General features: G+C 45.4%; 2 protein-coding genes across 2 annotated transcripts in view; one reads left to right on the top strand and one right to left on the bottom strand.

Annotated features, from left to right (window-relative positions):
- The window catches only part of NCAPD3 (non-SMC condensin II complex subunit D3), a 46,641-nt gene extending 39,993 nt beyond the window's left edge, over positions 1-6,648 (top strand). The window contains exons 30-35 of the mRNA XM_082201348.1: positions 341-492; positions 876-1,003; positions 1,141-1,218; positions 3,935-4,009; positions 4,123-4,183; positions 5,534-6,648. Coding sequence (XP_082057474.1) covers positions 341-492; positions 876-1,003; positions 1,141-1,218; positions 3,935-4,009; positions 4,123-4,183; positions 5,534-5,645 — 606 coding nt within the window. The 3' untranslated portion in view covers positions 5,646-6,648. The remainder of the gene's footprint in view (positions 1-340; positions 493-875; positions 1,004-1,140; positions 1,219-3,934; positions 4,010-4,122; positions 4,184-5,533) is intronic.
- A 1,660-nt stretch (positions 6,649-8,308) lies between these two features.
- The window catches only part of JAM3 (junctional adhesion molecule 3), a 39,985-nt gene continuing 25,659 nt past the window's right edge, over positions 8,309-22,634 (bottom strand). Inside the window, exons 5-9 of the mRNA XM_082201564.1 lie at positions 22,023-22,225; positions 18,149-18,248; positions 17,909-18,038; positions 14,894-14,948; positions 8,309-13,623 (exon numbers count right to left, since the gene is read on the bottom strand). Coding sequence (XP_082057690.1) covers positions 13,588-13,623; positions 14,894-14,948; positions 17,909-18,038; positions 18,149-18,248; positions 22,023-22,225 — 524 coding nt within the window. The 3' untranslated portion in view covers positions 8,309-13,587. The remainder of the gene's footprint in view (positions 13,624-14,893; positions 14,949-17,908; positions 18,039-18,148; positions 18,249-22,022; positions 22,226-22,634) is intronic.

Here is a 22,634-nt window from a genome sequence, read left to right as displayed (position 1 = left end):
GAGTTTTGCACCCCAGAGGGATGGAAGATACACAGCTCCTCACCCCTGTGCTAGACTGCGTTGAAACCCCTCACTGGCTGTTCCTGTTTTCCAGCCTATTCCTGTCCCCTTCTATCGTCACCCCAAGCTGGCAGGGCAAAAGCTCCCAACTCTGCCACAAGTGACTTTAAGACAGTTTACACCCAACTTGAGTTTTCTGTTTGTAACACAGGAATGATGGGGGGCTGGCGTCGCAGAGTTGGTGTGAGCCTATTGGCAGTAGCGTGAAGCCCTCCTTGCCCCTGATTGACGCCACAGTGGAATTTAAGCACTGCTCCATTTTCTCCTTTTTAAATCATAGTCTCCCACTTTGGAAAAAGAAGCACTTCCTGGTTATCAAAATGCAGCTGCTTCTGCAACTGCTGCAAGTGACTCGGCCTCGCCTTTGAGATCTCCTCCTTCTCCAGCACCTGTTGGGTTTACTTCGCCCAGACCAGGCATCCTGAAGGCCAGGTACAGGACTCTGTGGACTCAAGTTGGGCTGTCTGTGCTTCTGCTGCTTTTCTGGGATTCAGCAAATCCTTAATCTGAGTATCTTCTATGCATCTTCGCAGGCAGCATTTGTGTACAGCTTGCCTTATACACTTAGGCTTTTATCGTGCGCTAAACTGTCACACTTCGTGCGAGATGGTTGCTGCTAGCCTTAGGTTTGTCTACATACCATCAGGTTATAAATCAAGTGTATCAATGCACTGAACTGCAGGTTCAAATTAATCTTTTTCCAGAGGTCCAATTAGCTGTCGCCTTGTGATGCTCGGCAGATGCTCTTCTAAAGCTTGTTTACTCTGCAGTGACCGGAACACCAGCAACATCTCTACCCTTTTCCTCCTTCCTAGGAACAGGTCCTTGAATACCATTGCCATCCTCAACTCTGCTAAGAAGGTCGCAGAGGCTGCTTTCAGTCAGCGCAGCAGGAGCCTGGGCGGGAGACCCATATCTCCAGGGAGCAGGCAGAACAGTAAAGGTGAGCCTTTCTTTAGCTGGTAGAGATTCTGTCTCAGAACCACCTTAAATGTACACACAGTTCCTGTTTCAGACTAACTAGCGGTGTCTTGCTGGGGACAGTCACTGTCTCTAACACTCTTCTCCTTTTTCTTTTAGTGTCCTTGGCCAGTCTAAACCGACCATCATCTGGAACCAACGATCCCCTGGAAGGTCGAGCAATCAGTACCCCTGAGCGTAAGTTTCTGAAGAGGTGGTCTGTTATGGAGGGGTGTGTGGAAGCAGCCCTACTTTGAGGGGAATGTGGCAGGGCTGGCTTCGGGGGTCTCCTAGTCCCCTAGCCCTGCCATTTCTGGTCAAGCATAAAGAAAACACAAAAGGAAAATTGCACTCCACTGCAACTTTGCAAAGAAAAGAAACCAAACCTGACAAGTGCAACGGTAGAAAATGGCAGTGTATTACAAATTCAGTGCACACAGTTCATAACAACAAAGAGTCCAACCAGGCAGTCAAATAGCTACTTTAAGAGAGTCATGAATCCCTTCCAACGATGCGTCCACCAGTAACAGCTCATGGTGAATGAACACCATTCTTTTCATCTGTGGGCTCCAACTCCCATCAGGCTCGGCCAGTGGTGGCATGATGGGAGTTGTAGTCCAGCAGCATTTGAAGGGACAGATTTCTCCATTCCTAGTATATGGTCTTTCTTTCCCAGTGGTCTGAAATCCTGATGTGCATATATGTTTTTCTGGTCAAGTATCTCAGCACTAATCCTCATGACCATTTCTTGGTAGATCAACCCAGCACTAGACCTGCACTCATTGGTACCTTCCCCAGCACAGTGTTTTGGCTTCAGGCTCCACTTCAAAATTGTATTCCATCTTCCTAAAGGACATTAGCTGACAAATGTGTGCTCACATGTTGACAACAGCTCTTCCTGAATCCCCTTCTTCCCAAATCATACTGGGCAGATGAGACAGCAAAGGGTAGTTCAGGCAATTTGGTGGGTTGCCTGTCCCTAGTGACAGTCAGTCTGCAGGTTTTGGCTGGAAGGAAAGGAAGCTGCAAGTTTACATTTATTTTTGCATTACCTGTATTTTGTACCCTGATCTTCCTAATCATGGCAGAAGAAGCCATGCAGGGCACTAAGTCATGTCCCTGACCACTTGCAATGCTAATGGGCGCCATTCTGATTTGCAAGATTTCACATTAACTTAAGGTTTGAAATTTACCTTTTGAAAGAATAAGATGAACCACAGGATGCTGGATGCTGTGCCCAGAGGCCCAATTTTTTTATTCACATACACAGGATTGTGGAATGAACACTTTCCTTGACGGTACCTTAAGCAGTGGGTCATAAAGTTTGTGTGTGATGCTACAAGTTGTCCTAAACTGGTGGGCATTCACGTTTGCATGTGTACCAAAAAAAAAAAAAAAGGGGGTGGGGGAATAAAGGCAGCACTCTGTGAAACCAAATCCTCATGAAGCCTACAGGAGCCTGTGCCTTTATTCTGGAAGGGCTCCAACGCTCTGTGATAGCTGCTGCTATCTTCAGTCTAAAAGTGATCTACAACAGGCCAGGGAAAGACCGTGCCCTGAGACCTTAGGTGACCAGGAGAGTGTCTCTTTTTCAAAGCCGTGCTGTGATATTCACAGCAAGCTGACTGCAGACATCTGACCCTCTCTGCCATCCTCTCCCCAACTTGGCGGAGTTGATAGACTCAACATTAACACCAGATGTCCTTAACTTCCCAACGTCAGCTTTGCGCAAAGTCTTGGGATGCCACAGCCGTGAAAACTGTGCCTTCCTTTCTGCCTGGGGGCTGGCACTGATGCTCCATTTAAGCAACATATGCTGGGGAGAGTGGGAGGGAGGGGACTGTTAATCCCATTGGGGGCCAAGGCTTAAAATTCCAGCTTTGCTTCCTAGCAGTGACACAAGCTGTGTGTCACATTACTACTGCCTGAGATGGCCAGGATTGAGCTGTCATCGCCCCACTGGCTCTGGGTCCCTCGGTCCTAAAATGAGAAGGAAACTATATGGTCCAAAAAACAATCAACAGACACAGAGAGAAAAATATGGAACCTGAACAAAAACTCACTGTGCGTGCCAGCCCACTGTTTCTTCAACAAATCATTAATTGAACAAACAAGCCACAGTTTGGCTTGTTTCTAAGCTGCTCTTGTGCCTCTTTGGGCTGATGAGTACCTTGGGTGGAGTATGCAAGCAAGCCATGGTTAAACAAGTGTTTTTACTTTGGGCAGAACAGCAAGCCATAGTTAGGCTAAACAAACCATAGGTTTATTTGTGAGCCAGGATACTTAGTCCCTTAGGACATAATGCCAAGCCATAGATTGGTGTTACGTGTATGAGCAGCTACAAGACTTCCATCCTCTCTCTCCTGTTGTGTGCCACTATTCTGAACCTGCTTCTGGGTTCTCTGGAAACTAAAGAGCTGCTTCTGCACGCAGTTTGGTGTGCTGTCATTCCACTGATTCATCTAATCCGAACGGTCTACTCAGATGGGCAGCATCTCTCCAGAGTCTCTTGCGTCTAACAACCAGGGCTTGAATCCGGGATATTGTGCAGGCAAAGCATGTGAATATGGTTCCTCCCCAAAACCTACCTACTGACTTACCCAAACATTTTATTAGCCTGCTTACCCACACAAATCTCCATGAAGCCATGAATGGCATATCAGGAGCCTGAAAAATGGAAGTTAAAGGAGAAGAGGTGAATTTTCCATATTTCAAACTGTTTCCTTCCCTTACCCTGAGCAATTAGGTGTTTGCATACGTGATTGATTCCCCCATCTTTGTTATAGCAATCTGAGGAGGTCTGGCTGCTAGGGAGGGGTTTAGTATTGGCCACTCCACCTGTCTCGCAACACTCCTTTCAGTTCTTAAGTGTCCAGGTGAGCTTGTGCTAAACTTTGTGGTGTTTTTTCCCCAGAGACTATTAACAACGTGACCTTTGGGTCAGGAGTCAGTTATATCCACCAGACCCAAATGCCAGCTTCAGATGCAGGTAAGTTGCTGCTGTGCATTATTGTGGTTAGATAGAAAGAAATGAAAGACAGACAGACAGAAAGAAAAAAACAAACCCAAGGCATATTAATATTTTTGCCATTCCACTTGCAGGAGATCAAGGAGCCCAGGAACCACCAAGTCAGATTATCTGCTTGCCTTTACCAGATTCGCCGTGAGTATAATAGATGCCTTGGCTGGGGCAGCTCTGCAATCCCAGAATCAGCTTGTGCCAAACAGTAGTTCTGCATGTTTTTGTCCCACTCTTCCAAAGAGCCCAGGGTGACACACATAGTTCACACACACACCCTCCTGCCGTTTTATGCATTAGTCTGATAGAGTGAGTGCAACAGCCCCAATGTCACCCATTGAACTTTGCATTTGAGCGGGGATTCGAACCTGGTCGCCCCCAGTTCTAGTTCTGCACTCCAACCAACACTTGTGCTCCATACAATGGAGTTCACAGACAGAATTCATCCCCAGGCACCAGTGCTGTTTCTCCCTGGCAGAAAGAATAACTGTTGAAACCAGCAGTAACTGCCCTTTTTGCAAAATGGTGGTGAAACAAAATGTCTTGTGGTGCAGCCAGCAAAGGGTTATTGAACAGAGAAGATGTCAATGTGCTGTTCATTGGAAAGCCACCCAAATGACCTTTGTTTCAAAGCTTGCTGGTGGAAAACTGCAAACTGCAGTTGGGGGACAGATGTCAGAGTGCTTCCCATAACTCTCTTTTTAAAAATAACTCTGTACACAAAAGTCTTGGAAATAAGTAACTACTACATGCCATATTTCAGAGCAAAACCCTCTCCATCCGTCAAATACAGTGGTACCTCAGGTTACATACGCTTCAGGTTACTGACTCCGCTAACCCAGAAATAGTGCTTCAGGTTAAGAACTTTGCTTCAGGATAAGAACAGAAATCATGCTCCGGCAGCAGCTGGATGCCCCATTAGCTAAAGTGGTGCTTCAGGTTAAGAACAGTTTCAGGTTAAGAACGGACCTCTGGAACGAATTAAGTACTTAACCCGAGGTACCACTGTAGTAAGTTAGGAAGAAGTATTCCAGGCCAGCCTTCTCTCTCTCATTCTAGTTTTCAGCGAGTAGGGATTTTGTTTACATGAGCAGCATTCAAGCAATTTTCTAGAAAAATAGAATTCGTCATGCCCATTCATTTCAATTGGTCTGTTCTGGATAGGACCAACAATGGATGCAATCCTTGCTTTCCTCGTTGGACAAGAGCAGATTCCCCATTGTTCGGCGAGACCCCCATTTTGTGCAGATTTTGGCTGCACACTAAACTTGTGTTCCCTGTTATAGTGCAGAATGACTAAGCCAGGAATGGATAGCCTGTGTACTTTGAGATGTTAATTAAACTACAGCTCCCATCATCCTCTGTCCAAGTAGGCTGGCGTTAATGGGAGCAGGAGTCTGATGACATGCAGAGGGCCACAGATTCCCCATCCCTGCTCTAAACACTAGTTTACTTAACCTATTTTTCAAAACTATTTTCCATCTCAACTTGTAGGTTGCCGCAGCCTCAGCAGTGGAAGATAAACTCTCCAATGAGGAGAAGCAACCCCTCAAGTGTAGGGCTGAGGAGGTCCAGCCGCAAGACTCCCAGGCTGTCAAGCAAATGATGGCCCTTGCCTTCTATAGCCCCAGCTTTTAAAGAAGCATGATCATGTTTTACATCCTCTCTGCAATGGCTTGAAGAGACTATTTGAAGATCACGGCTTGCTTTTGTAATTGCTGTATGATAAATGTCTATTTTGATACTGTTGATATTAGTAATTCATCACTGCACTGGTTGGGGCATATTCTGTATATATTTGAGCTTCTATATACATGTACTGGAATAATTTTAAAAAGTCATTGAGGCAGTTGAATCCAGGTCGCTGGGGCTGCACATCTGAGTTGCTCCTGCCAAAGAACCAACATGTACTGTCTCATAAAAAATCTTTCTTCAAACATTTACCTTCACAGCTTTTATCTCATTTTACTTTTCTGGACATGCCCTTTTTGAGTAATACCAGTGTTTAGTCAAATGGGAAAGAGACTTGGCTTCCATGGACAAATCTTTGTCCAGATCAGATCATCTACTGCAGGGAAGGCCTTTGCAATTATTTCCATGGAAAGAATGCATGTGAACAGTGCCATGCTGCAGTTGGACATCCCTTATTACGGAATCCTTCCCCTCCATGCACCCCACGAAAAGCCAAAGAGCCACAGGAAGTTTCTATACGTGAGTACTCCTTCCCCGCTGAGCTCCTTCTGCTTTCTTGAAAGTCCAAATGTCAAGAAGTCAGGAGAATCTGTGTTGTCCTCTGTTTAGAACAAGGAGCCCTAGCCAGCAAAGGGTACAAGGAGAAAGGACCAAGGGCCACAGCCTTCTGGGATCTGAGCAAAACTAGGTGCCTCATTTCCAAATTTGACCTACAGGGCTTTGTAGACTTGCGCCAAAGCCATTCCTGGAGAAGAAACTTGGTAAGAGCTTTATTCAAATAATCGCAGCATGTGAATAACTTTGTGTATATACAACCTTCCTGTTCTTATCTTAATAGATTATTTCTTGGCTTCCAGCCAGGTTCTTAACTTAGGCTTGGTTATGATTGTATGCACAATAAATAAGAGCTAAGCTTACATGTTCAAGTATTTGATTTGATTGAAAACCTATCTGCAGATTGTGTGTGTGTGTGTGTGTAACTTGTTTGAGCCTTTCGCTTGCCTCCTTCTCTAATACATTTGTTTCCTGCATAGGTAAATAGTGTAATATCCGAAGACGATCTCGATCAAGAGGCTCTCAAAGTTATGAGCATTTTACTTAGAAATAGTTCTTATAAAAGAGGGGTCTGAAAACATGACTGTTATGAGGGTCAAATGTAAAAGGGCAGGACTATGTTTAAATTCCCAGATGGGTTGACTGCATGACTTTCTAAGAATAAAAGGGTCTTTTAAGGTTCGATGAATGGGTAGTCTAGTTCAGCATTGGCTCTAACTCATAGGGGCCAGTCAGCTGCTCAAGAAACCTGGCCTAAAGGACCTATTGGTAAAAGCTGGCCTGTATGAAATTGTTTGGAATTGTCTGCTTAGAGGGGGAACTGGATTATTTAACCTGTGTAGTTTTGTGCAACTTTTGCATAGTTTATTCTGGAATTATTTTGGATCTTGTGTGGATTAGAGAAAAGCACTATCAATACAGAGAAATTATACTAACCACCCATCCAGCATCAGAAATGCTCCTTCAGTAGTGGAGGCTACCAGCTGTGCATTGTGCCCCTGCCTTGCTTTATATGTAGGATTAGGCTAATGAGTTGGACCCTCTTGGTGTGGGAGGAGCTTCTCTGCCTTCCATTCCACCTGCTTCGACAGCTTTGCCTCAGCCTTCTGTTGTGCTAGCAGTTAGATTCCATAATTGCTTAAGAGGCTAGTTTATGTATCAGAAATGGAAGAAAGGGGAAATCACAATGGAAGAATATACACAAGTAGCTAACAGTTGCAGGGCGGAGGCCTGGCAGGCCAAAGCTAATAATAAAGATTTGTTCAGCTATGTTCAAAGCAAGAGGAAGAACAAGCAAGTGGTAGGCCCTCTGCATGGAGAAGATAGAGAAATGCTATTGGGTGATAGAGAGAAGGCGGAACTATGGGCCACAAACCTTTTTTTAAAAAAAATCTGACTCGAATTTGTATGGACTGCAGATTGTTCCATGCAGACCACCCCTTGAACACACAAATGCTAATTCAACTGGTGTGCTTTCTGGCATCTTTTTTTTAATGTCCATTTGTTTATTTAAAGCATTTAGATACCTCTGTTCTACCCACAGAAGACATGTGGCGCTGTCAGTGACAGTACATATAACCCTGTGTTTCATCATGTAACCCCGTCTTTGCAGCCAAGCTGCTCTCAGGCTGTCTGCCCAAAGCTGTGTCTGTAGTGCTGACTTCATACGTACAAGCAATCCATCATTGCTGCAGTCCAGTGAAGTTAGCCTCCTCCCCAAGGGAACATTGTCACAAAGAAAGGTCAGTTGTCCTTCTGGGAGAGTTGCTGTGCTAAGTTGGTTTCAGTAACCTAGTGAGACTCCTCTAACATTTGTCTCGTACAGATTTCACCCAAATGCTAGGTAATACTTAATTCTACACAGGAACCTGCTGAACAAGTTCACACAACCCCTGGGTGGCTTCAGCAGCAAACCATCTCCCACCTCTCCAAAAGCACCTCCATGTGTCCACCACCCTTTATTTGCAGAGAACTCATCCCACCTCACTTCCCAAACCACAACAAAAGACTACTCCACACACCTTTTCTTTTTATATTTATGTAAAACATTCTTGGCAAAGTTAAATGCAACACATTAGTACAAACTTGTCAAATATTTACAATGAATTCTGTGAAGCTATTTCAAGGGCGGACACCCCTGACCTGGGAAGAGATGCCACTGGTACATTTCTGAACCCAGAATAGTCATGTTCTTCTTCGGGGGGTGGAGTAGCCAAGTAAAATGAGGAATCAGCCTTTCAAGCACCCATCTATGTGACAAAACTGGATCTACTGATATGACTTCAATCGAAGAAACTCCCATGGTATAAATAAAAAGGAGATGAATAATCGGTCCCTCCTATCTAGGTCTTTCTCCCTTTTCACCTTTTGGAAGAACACTTCATTGAAGGCAACAACCACAGCCAACTCTCCTGTATAAGAGCAGATTATGGTGGTAAAAAGGCAGGCTTGTGCCACTTTAGACTGCAGCTAGCAGGGTCACATTTTTAAACAGTCTTCCATCTAAAACACTGCATGCTTATAAAGGAAGCATCTCGAGGAAATGATCGTATGAATCGTTTCTTCCTTAAGTGCTAAATTATTGCATGCTCGGTGTGGAGTCGAGCATTCAAAAAATGACCCCCTCACCACCTGCAGGTTGAAGTGGTATGCTCCCCCACTCTACCCCCTCCTTTTGCATGATATGGGGCTGTATAGTTACCTGCTGCAGAATGGGACAGTATGGTCCTAAGAGGTGGTAGAATGGACAGTAGCATTTCAGAGTATAAGTGGAAAATTCATTCATTTATTTATTTAAAAGGGGAAAACCACTTTCCTAAGTGGAAAATTAACGGCGTATACCAAACTGCATTGTTTCCTCCTTAGGTGAGACTTCATTATCTGTAGTGGTGGTGGCTTCTTGTTGTTTTTAAGCCACAGAGGACCATTCAAAAATGGTTTCTCCAACTGCATTCTTAAAACTGCACAATCCAAAATTCTGCAACTTTGTGTGCAAAGTGGCAGCACTAAAAGAACTGAACCCAAGACCAATTTAGCCTTAGCCAGGTGCCCTGATAGCACACACTGAATCCCCCAGCTTGCTGTTTAACAGAGAGTCCTCTCCCTGCTCCCAAGCTTACTGAGAACCAAACCTCCATGTTCCCCTTATAGCTAGGCACCAGCTAACCAATATCCTACAGTGGCAGCTTTGCAAAGGGGATGGACTATATTTCTGCTTGGGGCTGGAGAGAAACTGTAGCCCTCCAAATGCTGTTGGGACTCCAAATCCCATCACCCTTGACTGTTTGCCATGTTGGCTGGAGCTAAAAAGAGCTAGATTCCAACAGCATCAGGAGGACCCGACTAGCTCCCCATCCCTGTGCTAAGACCTTATCCCTCTTGCAGAACTACCATTTTCCCAGCCTGCAAATCATGACTGCTAATCCCAGATGGGCTTGAGTCATGCAGACATGTCTCAAAGGTGGATGGTGCTAGCCCTTCATTTCAATTTATTCTAATAAATTATAATACTGCAAGCCTTTGCTCTGCTCTCTGCCAAGCAGCACAATGAACAAACAAAAGTGGAAAGGAGAGCTGTTTTGATTCTGAAGGCAACCCTATTCTATCACTTGAGGTTTAGAGGGGGGAAACATTTCGGCAGTGGAAGAAAATTATGCTTTGGTTGAATGCCTCTTAGAGGTAGCCATGGTTAAATCAAAACAAGATAGCGGCAGTGAAATGCCCTGGTACAGCTTCCCCTTTATTGTTGCCACCTTAGCTTGAAAAGAGAGGGGAGGGATCTGGGCCCCTGCAAAGAAACGAAACACATCAATGACATCTCCAAACTCTCTTTAAACACACGCACACACACACTCCAAGAGAAAAGAAAAGAAAAATCCACTCGCCATTTTGGATATTCCAAGGCAGATTAATACAGACCATGAACAAAGGAAACACAAAACAGTCCAAAAAAATCAAAAAATGCAATAATAATATAAAATACTGTCTGCATCCAAAGTTAAGACCATAAAATTGGTAGTTGAAAAACACCATTGCTGCAAAAGTACGCTATGCTTTTTTAAAAAAGAAGAAACACACGCTTGCCCCTCTTCCCCACCCCCACCCCACGGCAGGAAATTGTTCTTGCAGCACAATGACTGGCCCCACAGCACCCTTCCAGACTGCGGAATAAAACATGGCAAGAAACTCGGAATTATCAGTTTATAGCTAGATGTGTTGGCAGCCCCCATCATTACTACTAAAAGGGGGGGGGGACCCTGTGTACTTTCTCAATCAAGCTCCTTTTCTATTTTGTGACCCAAGTTTTTTCGAGTTGAAACTGAATGAATCACATAAGATTAAGAGGGAGGCGGCTTTAGCCTTCTTAAAACTTAACAAGATTCATTTGGCAACTCTTCTTCTTTTGTTTTTACGTGTGTCCAGGATTCAAAGGGAACATCCAAAGGGTTAGAGCTGCCCTGGGTGTGCCAAAGGTCTTGCCCACATTTGGGGCTTTTCCTTCTAATGCCACATTCTACCACAAACCTGTCCGTTCGGCGTGACGCATCAGAAGGCTGCCATCTGATAAAACACTTCCCTTCCTGCAACTAATTGTACAGTTCCTTCCATCCTGGTCCATTTTGTTGCTGCAGGAAGAGCAGAAATACTGAGAGATAAAAGCAATTCTTCCTGCAGATTACAAGATGTCTTATTCCCCAACCACCCCCAACCCCAAATAAAGGGAAACAGGAAGAGAACAAGCTGCCCACTTTCCTTGTCTTCTACAGTTTTCTGTGCTCTGTTAACAATACTGATATGGTTTGAATCAGCACAGGATCTCCCACCTGTCATTAAACAAAACCTAAGAAGCCTTTTTTCAAAAAAGCTACATTATTACTTAAACACTGTTTGGCCTACCAACCTATTTACATTTTAAATAGAAACATTAACCACTGTTTTTTTAAGTAATCAAAATATATCTTTGCAAAAACTTTAGAATGCGGAATTCTACAAAAGGAGCAACGGTAGAAAAGCTTTGCCCTCAGTCTTGGTACCATGTTGGAATTTCAGCACTGCTGCACAGAAAGTTTGGCTTTTGCGCTTACCTGTCCAGGGAAGCACCTGTATGCTTTGATTGGCATGGAAAGGGGTGCACAACAGGCAAGATTGCTCAATGCGGATTAGCGGGATTAGGTGATGTATGCGCACAGGGGGCATTTTGATGTAAAACCAGGAAGAAATGTTCTCATGCTGGCCTGAAAATTGCTGAAACGTTGCAGAGACATTGAATAGGAAATTCAGCAAAGGTTCTCTGTCCCACTCTATCCTGCTTCGTGTGGATTTCTTGGGAATTTTGCTGTGGGCAAAACCTCAATTTGGAGACGCCAAACCGGGGGTGGAGGAGCAGGATGACACAGCCAACTTGTGGCACTGGAAACTGACAAGGCTGAGCTGACCATGCACCATCTGATCAGCCTACTGAATAATAAAAAAGATGGAATGACCAAAGAATCCTCCCAAGCAGTTAAATCAGATTCACACAAACACACAAATATATATATATTTTGCCAACACCACCCTACAAATCCCAGCCTTTCTAACAACGTGATAATTGAATCCACACGTTACACTGGCTGGCTGAAGGCAGCATCACCAAGAAAACCCTTAACACCTGGATAACTCCAAGGCGAGGTGGTTCACCTATGTGTGCGCCGTACCACTTCCTAATACAGGTAGGGGTGGCTCACATGACCAGATGCTCCACCATACAGAATAAAACACCCCGCAAAGAGAAAACTAGAATGTCAACAAGAAGGATTTTCGCCTAACCTTCCCAACGGCATGCTATTTTTCAATGTGAGAATCATTCACTTAGTTCTGTCATTGCTGATACAGAGGTTCACTGCCAGAACTACAATCTGATGCCCATCACCTAAGCCCAAATTAAGCTGTTATAGTGAAGTGTGGTGATGGCATGACAACTGTCAACTATAAGGTGGGGAGGCGTGAGCCAGAGACGGTGTAGGATCAGAGGAATGGCTATCTTAGACCAAATCCCACCCTCTTAATCTGCCTTCTCCGCCAGCATAAAGTTACGACAACGAAATACCTTGTCATACCTTAACGAACACTCAGTGGGGAGAAGGGAATGGCTGTCCTACTTACTTCCTCACTGCCTGTTCCTAGACACAATGGAGGATTGCAACTGACTCAGAAGAAAATCACAACAGAGTGTCAAGAGCATATAAGCCTCAGCAAGGAATGCGGTACAAGCCTATATCTAGTACGAGTCTATATCTAGACTCGTGAGAGGGTGCCGCCCCCACGCCTAGAGTACTTTTGTGAAAGGGAATGGTGCACAAAAGACATCAATAAAGACTATGGTAGCCTCCTAAACCCTAGGATGCTTTGATGGCTGAAGGCTCATGGTATCCTATTTGTGCAGTGTGTGTTGTCATGGGAACTGCATCCTATGGCACCATACTGGAATTCCTGCCATCTCCATGTGTTGATTGGTGCCTTGTGTGCATGTTTAATAAGCGGACACTGTTGGCAAGAATTACAGCAATTGGCTGGCAGCAACGTAGTTTCTGGGGGGCTCTGGAAGTGTCTGCTGTTTCCGTTATTTGCACTTTAGGAAAACGAAAGCACACACTGCTTCTGTGTTTTTCAACGCAGCTGCTGCAAGAGCGAAGGATCCCAACTCAAAGCATCAGGTCGCCAGATGCTTAGCTGGCCAGTAGGGCCTTTCTGATCTCTCTAGGCAGAATTTCGTTCTACTGCCATTGTTAACACTTCTGTGAATTAAGAGAGAGAGAGAGAGAAGAAATGGGAAAGGAAGTAGTGTAAACCCATTTCTAAGATTTCCCCTTTTAAGTGCTGGTAGCCTGGCAGTCTGTAAAACGCTGGCAGGAGGCAGCTCCACAGCCTCCAGTGGCATGGAGGAATGATGGAGGAACGTGGTCCCACGGATACTTTTAGGGAATCGTTTTTTCTCCTGCCAAAGGTCCTCTCCTTGTCCACAGGGTCTGGACTGTGCTGATCTACATGGCACTTTCCAGGGAAAGAGAGATTGGTTTGGTTATTTTTAAAAAGAAAGAAAAAAAGAAATCATCGCTTGACTTTGGCCAAAAAATAAAAATCAGGTATGCACACATGTGTGAATGTGTTTGTGTGTGCATGGGTGATTTGTTCGGTTTTCCTCTAAAGCGCATCCATGCACACGCCGTTTGTTATCTGCTCTTTCATAAAGAGTTCCAGAAGGAGGTTCTATCCATATTCCATTCTTGCTGATGGGCAAAATCCAGATTTCTTCTGCCATTTCATATCACAAATGAGGACTTGTGTCTGAAGTCACCCTGGAATGGAGAAACAAGAAAGGTTTTCAGGTGGGGGGTATAGACGTTCTATAGGGTACACCTCCTGCAACTGCTTGGCCCAGCCTAAATTAAAGCAAAGTCATTCTATGAAACGGAGTCATTATAGGCCATTTTTGTATCCTACACTTAAGACTGATGAGGGGTTCTGGGTTTTCCACACATCCCTTTGGTCCCTGTGGCTTCAGAATGGAGGCGATGGAGTCCAGAAAGCAGCACTCTGTTCTTCCTCCTCCTTGGCCTCCCACTCACACCTGCCACATGTAGAGCTCCAACCACCACAATCTCCTGAGACTTCCCTGGCCTCTTCCTATAGATGGAGTCATACAAAAGCGGCTGCAGCTCACCCTTTAGCTTGTGGTTCTGAATGACTCCAGGGCTCCTTAAAGCAGCCACCTGTGTGTTTCTGCTGCAGGGTAGATATTTTGTTTCTCTCACCTGCCTGAGAAGGTCAGACAGATGGGAAAGTGGCAACCAGATCAAGCCGCGCATGGGCAGGAAGGGTGCTTGTTAACGGCACTCGATCACATTCCTCCCTTTCTTGCCTCGCTTCACTCATTCCTCCCTTTCTTTTGTCGGCTCCCCTACCGTTGAAATTTAAATTGCAAGCTGCTTGGGGCAGAGACCTGGCTTCCTCCATTTAACTTTCAAGGTGCTTTGTTCTGCCTTGTGAAGCTAAATAACTGCACTTGAAAGGGAAGCCCGGATTCACATCTACTCTGCACTTAAAAGCCCAAAGTTGTGTGCAATGAACCTGTACACCTTGTGCAAACAAAATTACTCAGGATATAATTATTTAATCTATATAACTCTGGAGGAAAGCAGCTCTCACCCACTACTAGCAAAGGCTGAAAACTTCATGCAAAACTGGGTGGGGGGCAGTGAAACACATAAGAAACAAATATGCAAATCAGGCCAATTTTTCTTAATTTATACAGGTCACAGAATCCACCTTTTCCCAGTCCAGCAGTTGAATTCATGGAAACATAGAATTTGTTTATCAGGAGGGCGCATAGCCCTGGAACTCTGCCCTAATTATTAAATGAGCATTATGGGAGAGGGTGCCTTTTAAATATATATAAAAGCAGCATTGAACCAGGAAGCTTCAACGTTCAAAGTCAGCACCAACGTCTATCCACCATTTGGAGCTGCCTCCCCGGCTCATCTCAAACTCCGCAGTGAATGCATCGCCCTGAGATCTAACCTATTTCAAATGTATCTATTGACTTTGGGCCCTGGGGGACCTTCTTACCTCTTCATCTGTGCGGATGTAGTTCACACCGTCTGGCTTCGCTGGAGTCTTGTAGCTGGAAACAAGGAATAGACAATTTACTCGTGGCACGGAAAGAAGGCTCTTAGTTAGATCACTGGTTTTCAAGCATCTGCTGCTGGGAGGACTGTGTGTGTGCTCCCTCACATGATTTTACCTATGTATTTATTTAGAAGAGATTGCAGAGAACATTGCAAAGCCGCAGGGTTAAATGCATAGAGACATCACCTTGCCAACAAAGGTCTGTATAGTTAAAGCTATGGTTTTCCCAGTAGTGATGTATGGAAGTGAGAGCTGGACCATAAAGAAGGCTGATCGCCGAAGAATTGATGCTTTTGAATTATGGGGCTGGAGGAGACTCTTGAGAGTCCCATGGACTGCAAGAAGATCAAACCTATCCATTCTTAAGGAAATCAGCCCTGAGTGCTCACTGGAAGGACAGATTGTGAAGCTGAGGCTCCAATACTTTGGCCACCTCATAAGAAGAGAAGACTCCCTGGAAAAGACTCTGATGTTGGGAAAGGTGGAGGGCACAAGGAGAAGGGGATGACAGAGGACGAGATGGTTGGATAGTGTCTTCGAAGCTACCAGCATGAGTTTGACCAAACTGCGGGAGGCAGTGGAAGACAGAAGTGCCTGGCGTGCTCTGGTCCAGGGGGTCACGAAGAGTCGGACACGACTAAACAACAACAACAAAAATGCATAGGCTGGTTTGGGGCTCAGAAAGGAAGCACAGTGCTCTGTAGCTGCGGCTTGAACTCTTACAAGCCAGGAAGTCCAAAAAGGTTTCCCCATGATGGCAAATCGAAAGGGCCAAAGTTTCTTTCCACTGCACTGAAATAAGCAGACATGAATTCTGAGAATGCCCATTTGGAGCAATACTAAAGGAGTCCAGGGAGAAGGCAAGACAAAATGCTGACAGGAGTGAAGTTGGGAGGGACGGGAAGGAGAAAGAAAGCTGTGGGCACTAACCCGCCTTTTAGGCAGAACTTGGTGGTTTGGTAGTTTGGCATTTGGCTAGGAGAAAATGCTCCCTGACCCAAGAACAACCTTGCTGAGCTGTGTGCTCTGCACAGTGGGTTCATTTGTACCTCACTCTCAGCAGACCTGCACCTTCGAACAGCTGCATCATGGGAGAACAGCTAGGGAAAGCAACTTTTCCGAGCGTTTAGAAGAGTTTGTTTCTGTCTTAGTATTGATTATATAAAGCCAAATAACACACACTTCCTGCTCTTTGTGTTATGTATATGCCCTGCGATTAAACAGAAACATCGAACTGAAGATATACCCAAGCTGGAGCACTTCAACGGCTGCTCTAAGAGCAAGGGTGATCTCCAACTCTTAAGCCCCGGCAGCTCGGAAGCCTGAGTCAGTTTTAACAAATAAGATGGGAACAACATTATCTTTCTCTGTTCACTGCCCCAGGGTCTTCCTTTTCCTCGGGTGTCATTTCCTGTTGTGCCTAATTTTAAGCCATCTGCTCCCTTTGGGCTCACTCGCTACTGCAGCTGGTTGCAGGAACGTTGCCTCATTTCACGTCACCCAGCAAGCAGATGCAGTAACGGGAAACCTGAGCACCAGATGACAGAAATGAAAAAGTCAGGCATCTCAGCCCAAGGTTTCTGCCCAGTGCCAGTAAGTTAAAACTACTGTGTTCAGAAGCCATGGTGCAAAACTGCACAGGCACAGATTAAAGGGCACAGGGACCCTGTTGAGAATGGGCCTTGCATCTCCATCCTGCCTTATTTCACTTGTGTGCTCCCCACATCCTAACGTGCAGCATTCCAGAAGCCCTGGTTCTCTCAGGATGGGCAAATCTGCTACAGTCAGAGCTTATCCCCCAGCTTCAAAAATCACCATCACCCCCATTTCTTTTGATGAGGGAATGTGAACACCCACCCACAGAACAAGGCTGGCACTGTCTTCACAGGGAGATGCTTCATCACAGGTCAGACAATCTGTCCACCTAACCTAGTATTGCCAGCTCTGGCTGGCAGTGTCTCCCCAGGGTTCTCAAGTAGAAACAGACTTTTCCCATCAGCTGGCAAACAGATCCTTTTAAACTAGAGATTCTTTGAACTGGACCTGAGACTTTCTGCATGCAGAAGAACACACTCATTGCCACTGACTTGTCGTCCCTCCCACACTTTGAAATACAGTGGTACCTCGGGATACATACGCTTCAGGTTACATACGCTTCAGGTTACAGACTCTGCTAACCCAGAAATAGTACCTCGGGTTAAGAACTTTGCTTCAAGATGAGAACAGAAATCATGCTCCGGCAGTGCGGAAGCAGTGGGCGGCCCCATTAGCTAAAGTGGTGCTTCAGGTTAAGAACAGTTTCAGGTTAAGAACAGACCTCCGGAACGAATTAAATACTTAACCCGAGGTACCACTGTACAATCATACCTCATGTTACGTTTGCTTCATGTTACGTTCTTTCTGGTTACGTCCCGCGGCAACCCATAAGTACCGAAAAGGGTTACTTCCAGGTCTCGCCGCTCGCACATGCGCAGAAACGCAAAATGACGTAATGCGCATGCACAGAAGCGCCACTGCAGGTTGCACTCTTTTCATGTTGCGAACATGCCACTGGAACAGATCCTGTTCACAACCAGAGGTACCACTGTAGCAATATCGCCAAGGATCGTTTCCTTTAATGTTTCTCCAATATTTTAATGTTTCTCTCCATTCAAAGTAGGGAGAGTAGGCCACTGCTTGTGCTTCTGTCGGAACGCAGCTGCCTATGTGAGCTGACTGTCCTGCAGCCATTGGGAGTGCCCCTTTGTTAGAATTCTTTTACCTTGTGTAATGAGCGCTCAGTTCATTGCACCAGATTTGAGGCACTTGCTCTTTAAAGCAGTTGGCCTTACATGCAACCCAGTCCCATGTGTGCATGCAGATTGGTTTTAATCACATGGTCTTTCGCTCCCTCTGCTGAGAGAAAATCACCCGGGGGGAAAGCAGTGAGATGAGGAATCAGTTGCTTAGGCTTACCTATTTCCATTTTGCTTGTTATTCACAAATAATCCCTTCCTGTAGGCGCAGCAGATTCCCACCGTAGTCAGCAAGAGGACAGCGAGGACCACCATGACCCCTCCAACAATCCCAGCAATGTTAAGGTCATCTGGAGGAGAAAAGACAGCCATGAACATCCAGCCCCTCCTTGTTTGCAGGGGAAAGAATGCATCCTGAACATCAGCAAAAAAACACCCCTGCCCCACTTCCTAGACTCACAGACTTCCATCTCCATCTCCTCGCACCAGGCATCGCCCACGGCATTTGTTGCTCTACAGGTGTAACGGCCCGTGTCTCCTTTTTGCACTTCGCTGAAGACCTGCACAAATACAAGTTGTGATTCCCAGTAATAGGTGGTATTTATGAAAGCTTTCCGCAAGCACTCAGTGTGTTTCTTGCACAGTACATCCTATGAGATTGTACCCTTTCAGAATGGGGTGTTGGGGTGGTTGGAGGGGGGGTCACATATTTGAAGGCTCCTTCCATCAAAAAAACTCCCTGCGTGTAGAAAAAGCAGCACTTAAAAGAGAGGAAGGTTTAAGCCTAGCATGCTTTCTACATACAGGGACATTTTCTACATGAAGAGCGTGAAATAAATGCATATCCCTCCCATTTCCTTCCTCTCATCTCCCCACTGCACTGAATTATATACCAGGAGGGGCTGTCCTCTTGTATTTTGTAAAGCACAATGCATGCCTATGGATGACAGAGTAATACCTATAATATTCCCCCCTCCATCTGCATTCTGAAATGGCACAGTCCCAGATGTCTGCACCACATGCCTTCCCCCCCCCCCCAAATGTGTAAACTGGCTCTGAACTCTACCTAGAGAATTAGAAGCTACAAGTGGGGCCTGAACCAGAATGTGGCAGTGTGTACCCTTCCTCCTAATGGGAGCATTCATTTTCAGGGATCCAGACATTGAGCTGTACCCCCTTTCCAAGGCACTCCATTCCATTTCCAACACCTGGTTCTCTTTTCCAATTGACAGGTGAACATTCCAGGGCTACTGACCATGCTTAGTCGTCAGTCAGATACTTTCCCCAGTCTTTGTATTTCTGGAAACCTCTGGGTTCCACAGAGCCTTCCTTGCTGGTGATACCTCCCTCCTGCTTCTCAGTGGCCACTCAAGTTCACCATTATAAAAATTGATGGGGCTGAGAGCGAGAGCACAAAAAGCCGATCTGCAGGGAATGCAGAACATTCCCCCAGCCTGCTAGGCCCATGGAATGCATGGAGCCCCAGAAATGACCTGGCACTTTGACTGTCTCTACTTGATATGAATAATGGAAGCATTCCCCATGCTGTGCTAGGCCGGTGGTCCAGGAACAAACCAGCAACCGGTTCTCCCGTGGCAGAAAACTGCTGAGGAAGCCCTCTCTTGCCAAAGTGTAAATTGAGGCTGGCAGAGGACATCGTGAGTGCCTGCTGAAGGGACAGAAGTGTCTCCTACGTTTTGTACCTATATTTAGCACTTGGAAGAACTACTGAACATTTTAAGGAGGGAAAGATCAAAGAGAGGCTGGCAGCTCCTTCGCTCTCTTCGTGTGCAACGTTGGGAAAAAGGTGCTCCGCTACAAATGCTAGTGGGGTTATAGCATCAATTAGTAAAATGGAGAAAATGAATGCCGGCAGGGAGGGCATTTTTTCTTCTCTTGTTAGTGACTGGAACTCAAGAGTAACCCAATGAAACAGGCAAGCATTAAGGAAATCTTTCTCCCCTTTATTTGACACACAATTAACTTATAGGAGTCGCTGCCACAAAATGAGGTAATAGGTTGATCATACATGGCTTGCAAATAGAAGGACTGGCCAAACTAGTGGAGGGATGGACTATCGTTTAGCTACTATGATAGCCTAACCGAGCCTCCATGCTCAGAGGTAGTCTACCTACGAATACCAGGATGCTGGGGACAAATAACAGAGGAGGAAAGGTGGTCTTTGCCATCCTGTTTGTGAGCTATCACAAAGCATCTGCTGGAGCAGGGAGTCCTCATTGTTTGAAGCAGAATACTGGACTAGATAAAAGTTCACTATGAGCCACCGAGGCAATGCCCTGTCAGTTCCCTTCAGACCCCAAGTGTGATGAGTTGTATATCAGCCATTATTGCTAAGGTTTGGCCAGCTTGGCATCACTAGCTCCCATTAGGAACACAGGAAGTTGCCTTATACTGATTCATGCCCCTAGTCCACCTAGCTCTGTATTGTCTACACTGACCGGCAGCATCTCTCCAGTGTTTCAGACAGCGCTACCTGGAGATGCCAGGACTTGAACCTGGTGCCTCCCGCATGCAAAACAGATGCTCTACCACTGAGATATGACCCTTCTCCAAAAGTGAAACACTGCTCTGAGTGACAGCCATCAAAGTGGCAACTTGAGTGCCTATATGGTTCTTTGGCCGGGCTGGGTAGAGCTGAAAGGGCCTGAGTGCAACAACATCTGGAGGGTACCAGTCTGTGAAAGGCTGACCTAAACCGTAAGAATAAGCCATTAGTACAAAGAGCTTTCTTTTAGAAACAGATTTTCTTTTCTTTTAAATTTCTGAATGAGTATTCTACATAAAATATAACAGCACCCAGTCTTGCAGCATTATAATATGCGTTCTGGTACGCATTAAAAAGGTAACGATTTCTGGAAAAAGGAAAAAGCTCTACAGAAATAATCTCTGCTCCTGCCCCCCAGCATCTGTTAATCTAGCAATTTGTGCTATTTCTAAAGTTCTTAACTACGATCCCAAAAAGGTGGGTGGCAACACCATATACCATCATTCAGTCAGAAATGAATTTGCAGCCACCGAGAAATAATGTATTTTAGGTTTTGCGCTTGAAACAAGCTGGTTTCTTAAGAATAAGCATATTTCTTATTAATGATACTAATTTGCCTCTGGATTTGAAACTTCTGTGCTCCCTTGCACATTCAAATGATACGTTGTGCAATAAAGCGCCTGCTTAAAAGATACTTTGGATTTATAGGACAAACTGAGGTGCCTCTAAAATGCATGAAGGGGCGCTATTAAAATGGCTGGCTGCCCAATTTTTTGTAATTTTATTTTTTTAAACATTTTGGGGAAAGATCTAAGTGTTCAAGGCCAGGTGGTTGGTTAAAACAACAACCACGCTTGGCCTCATGATTCTGTCACCAGGCATAGAGAAGCAGACCGTTGTTGTTTTTCAAATATCATCAACCGTGAACCATCAGTCATAAATGTACAAACTTCCCATCCCTTCTATGAGAAAGGAGGTGCACATACCCAGCACAGACATCCTTAAAAAGGCAAAAACTTAAGCCAGACCAACTGCAAAGCAGGAAAAAGAGTTGCTACCACCTTCCTGCTTTACTTTGCTACAGCTTTCAGAGTGGAGAGATGTTGGAGTATCCCTGGAGGATGCTGGACCCACCCACAGCTGATTTGCAATAGTTGGCCTGAAACCAGCCTTTTGGGTGGAGCAGGAGGTTAAACGGGGAATAAAATAGATGTTTATCTGCTAATTAGTGGGTCAGAGCATTGTTTGTTTATTATCTGAGTGTGGTTTGCATGGCGGGTGTGTTCTTTCATAAATGTTAACATTAGGCAATATATTGATGATGCAACTCCCCCCCATGTTATTTTTGTGTGGGTGTCGCTTGGAGACTGGAGACCTTTGCCAAGAAAAAAAATGATCGTGCAAATCAGGTATGTCTGGGTACACATTTATGCACATCAGCCACATTACTTGTGACATTGTGAGCATCAGAGGTAAAGGTGAAGGACCCCTGGATGGTTAAGTCCAGGGGGATGCCCGTATGTCCCCACTCCTCATTGAAAATTTCCATTTCAGTGAATGGCTGAACAAGTTAATAGCATTATAGTTAGGGGAGAACAGAGGAACATCCAATTCAGGGGTGGCTAAACTGTGCCCCTTCAGATGTTGCTGAACTACAACTCCCATAATCCTTGGCCACTGACTGTGCTTGATAGGGCTGACAGGACTTTTGGTTCACAACATCTGGAGGGCACCAACATTGGCTAACCCTGATCCAATCCAACACACTGCCCAAAAGATAGGACAATCCACCCTTCTTCTCCCTGCCTGCCTGCCGCGTGAGACTTACCAACGTGCCCGTTTTTGTGTTCACAGTGAAGGAGGAATTCTGGAATTTAGAGCTGGCTTTGGAGTCAAGAGGCAAAGTTTCACCATTACGGTACCATTTGTAAGTTGGTTCGGGGAAGCCTTCCTTTTCCTGGCAGTGGAGAGTAGCAGATTTACCCACGGGCACTGACTGGGGCACTCGGCACTTTGGGGCCACTGGTTTCACTGTTGGGGAAAGAGATGCCCACTAGGTAAGTCAGACTGGTTAATCATTTGCCACTATTCACATCCCACCCAACATGTGTTTCATTCACCCCTTCATGCTGAATAGAGTAGAAGCTAAACCACTCCAAGTCGGTTACAAAATAAAGACAAAGCAGTGCCACTCCAATGAACAAAACATGCACAATGCTTGGGTGTGGTTTTGCCCCCCAGTCTTGTGAGCCAGAGAGCAGGGCAGCAACAGAGCAAGGCAGAGACAGGCCACAGCTGCAGGCCTCACTCTGCGCTGTAATTAGCCCCACAGATCACACCAAGCAGGCTCTCAAGAAGCATGATCTGAGAGGATTGGGAAATTGGTGATTGGTTGATTTTTAGCACATTATAAGATCAAGCTGCTTTAAATAATAACAAC

This window comes from Podarcis vaucheri (assembly GCF_965113315.1).
Source record: "Podarcis vaucheri genome assembly, chromosome: 15".
Lineage (NCBI taxonomy): Eukaryota > Metazoa > Chordata > Lepidosauria > Squamata > Lacertidae > Podarcis > Podarcis vaucheri.
The sequence above is the reverse complement of the archived record's forward strand: the minus strand, read 5'-3'. Positions and strand labels throughout refer to the sequence as shown.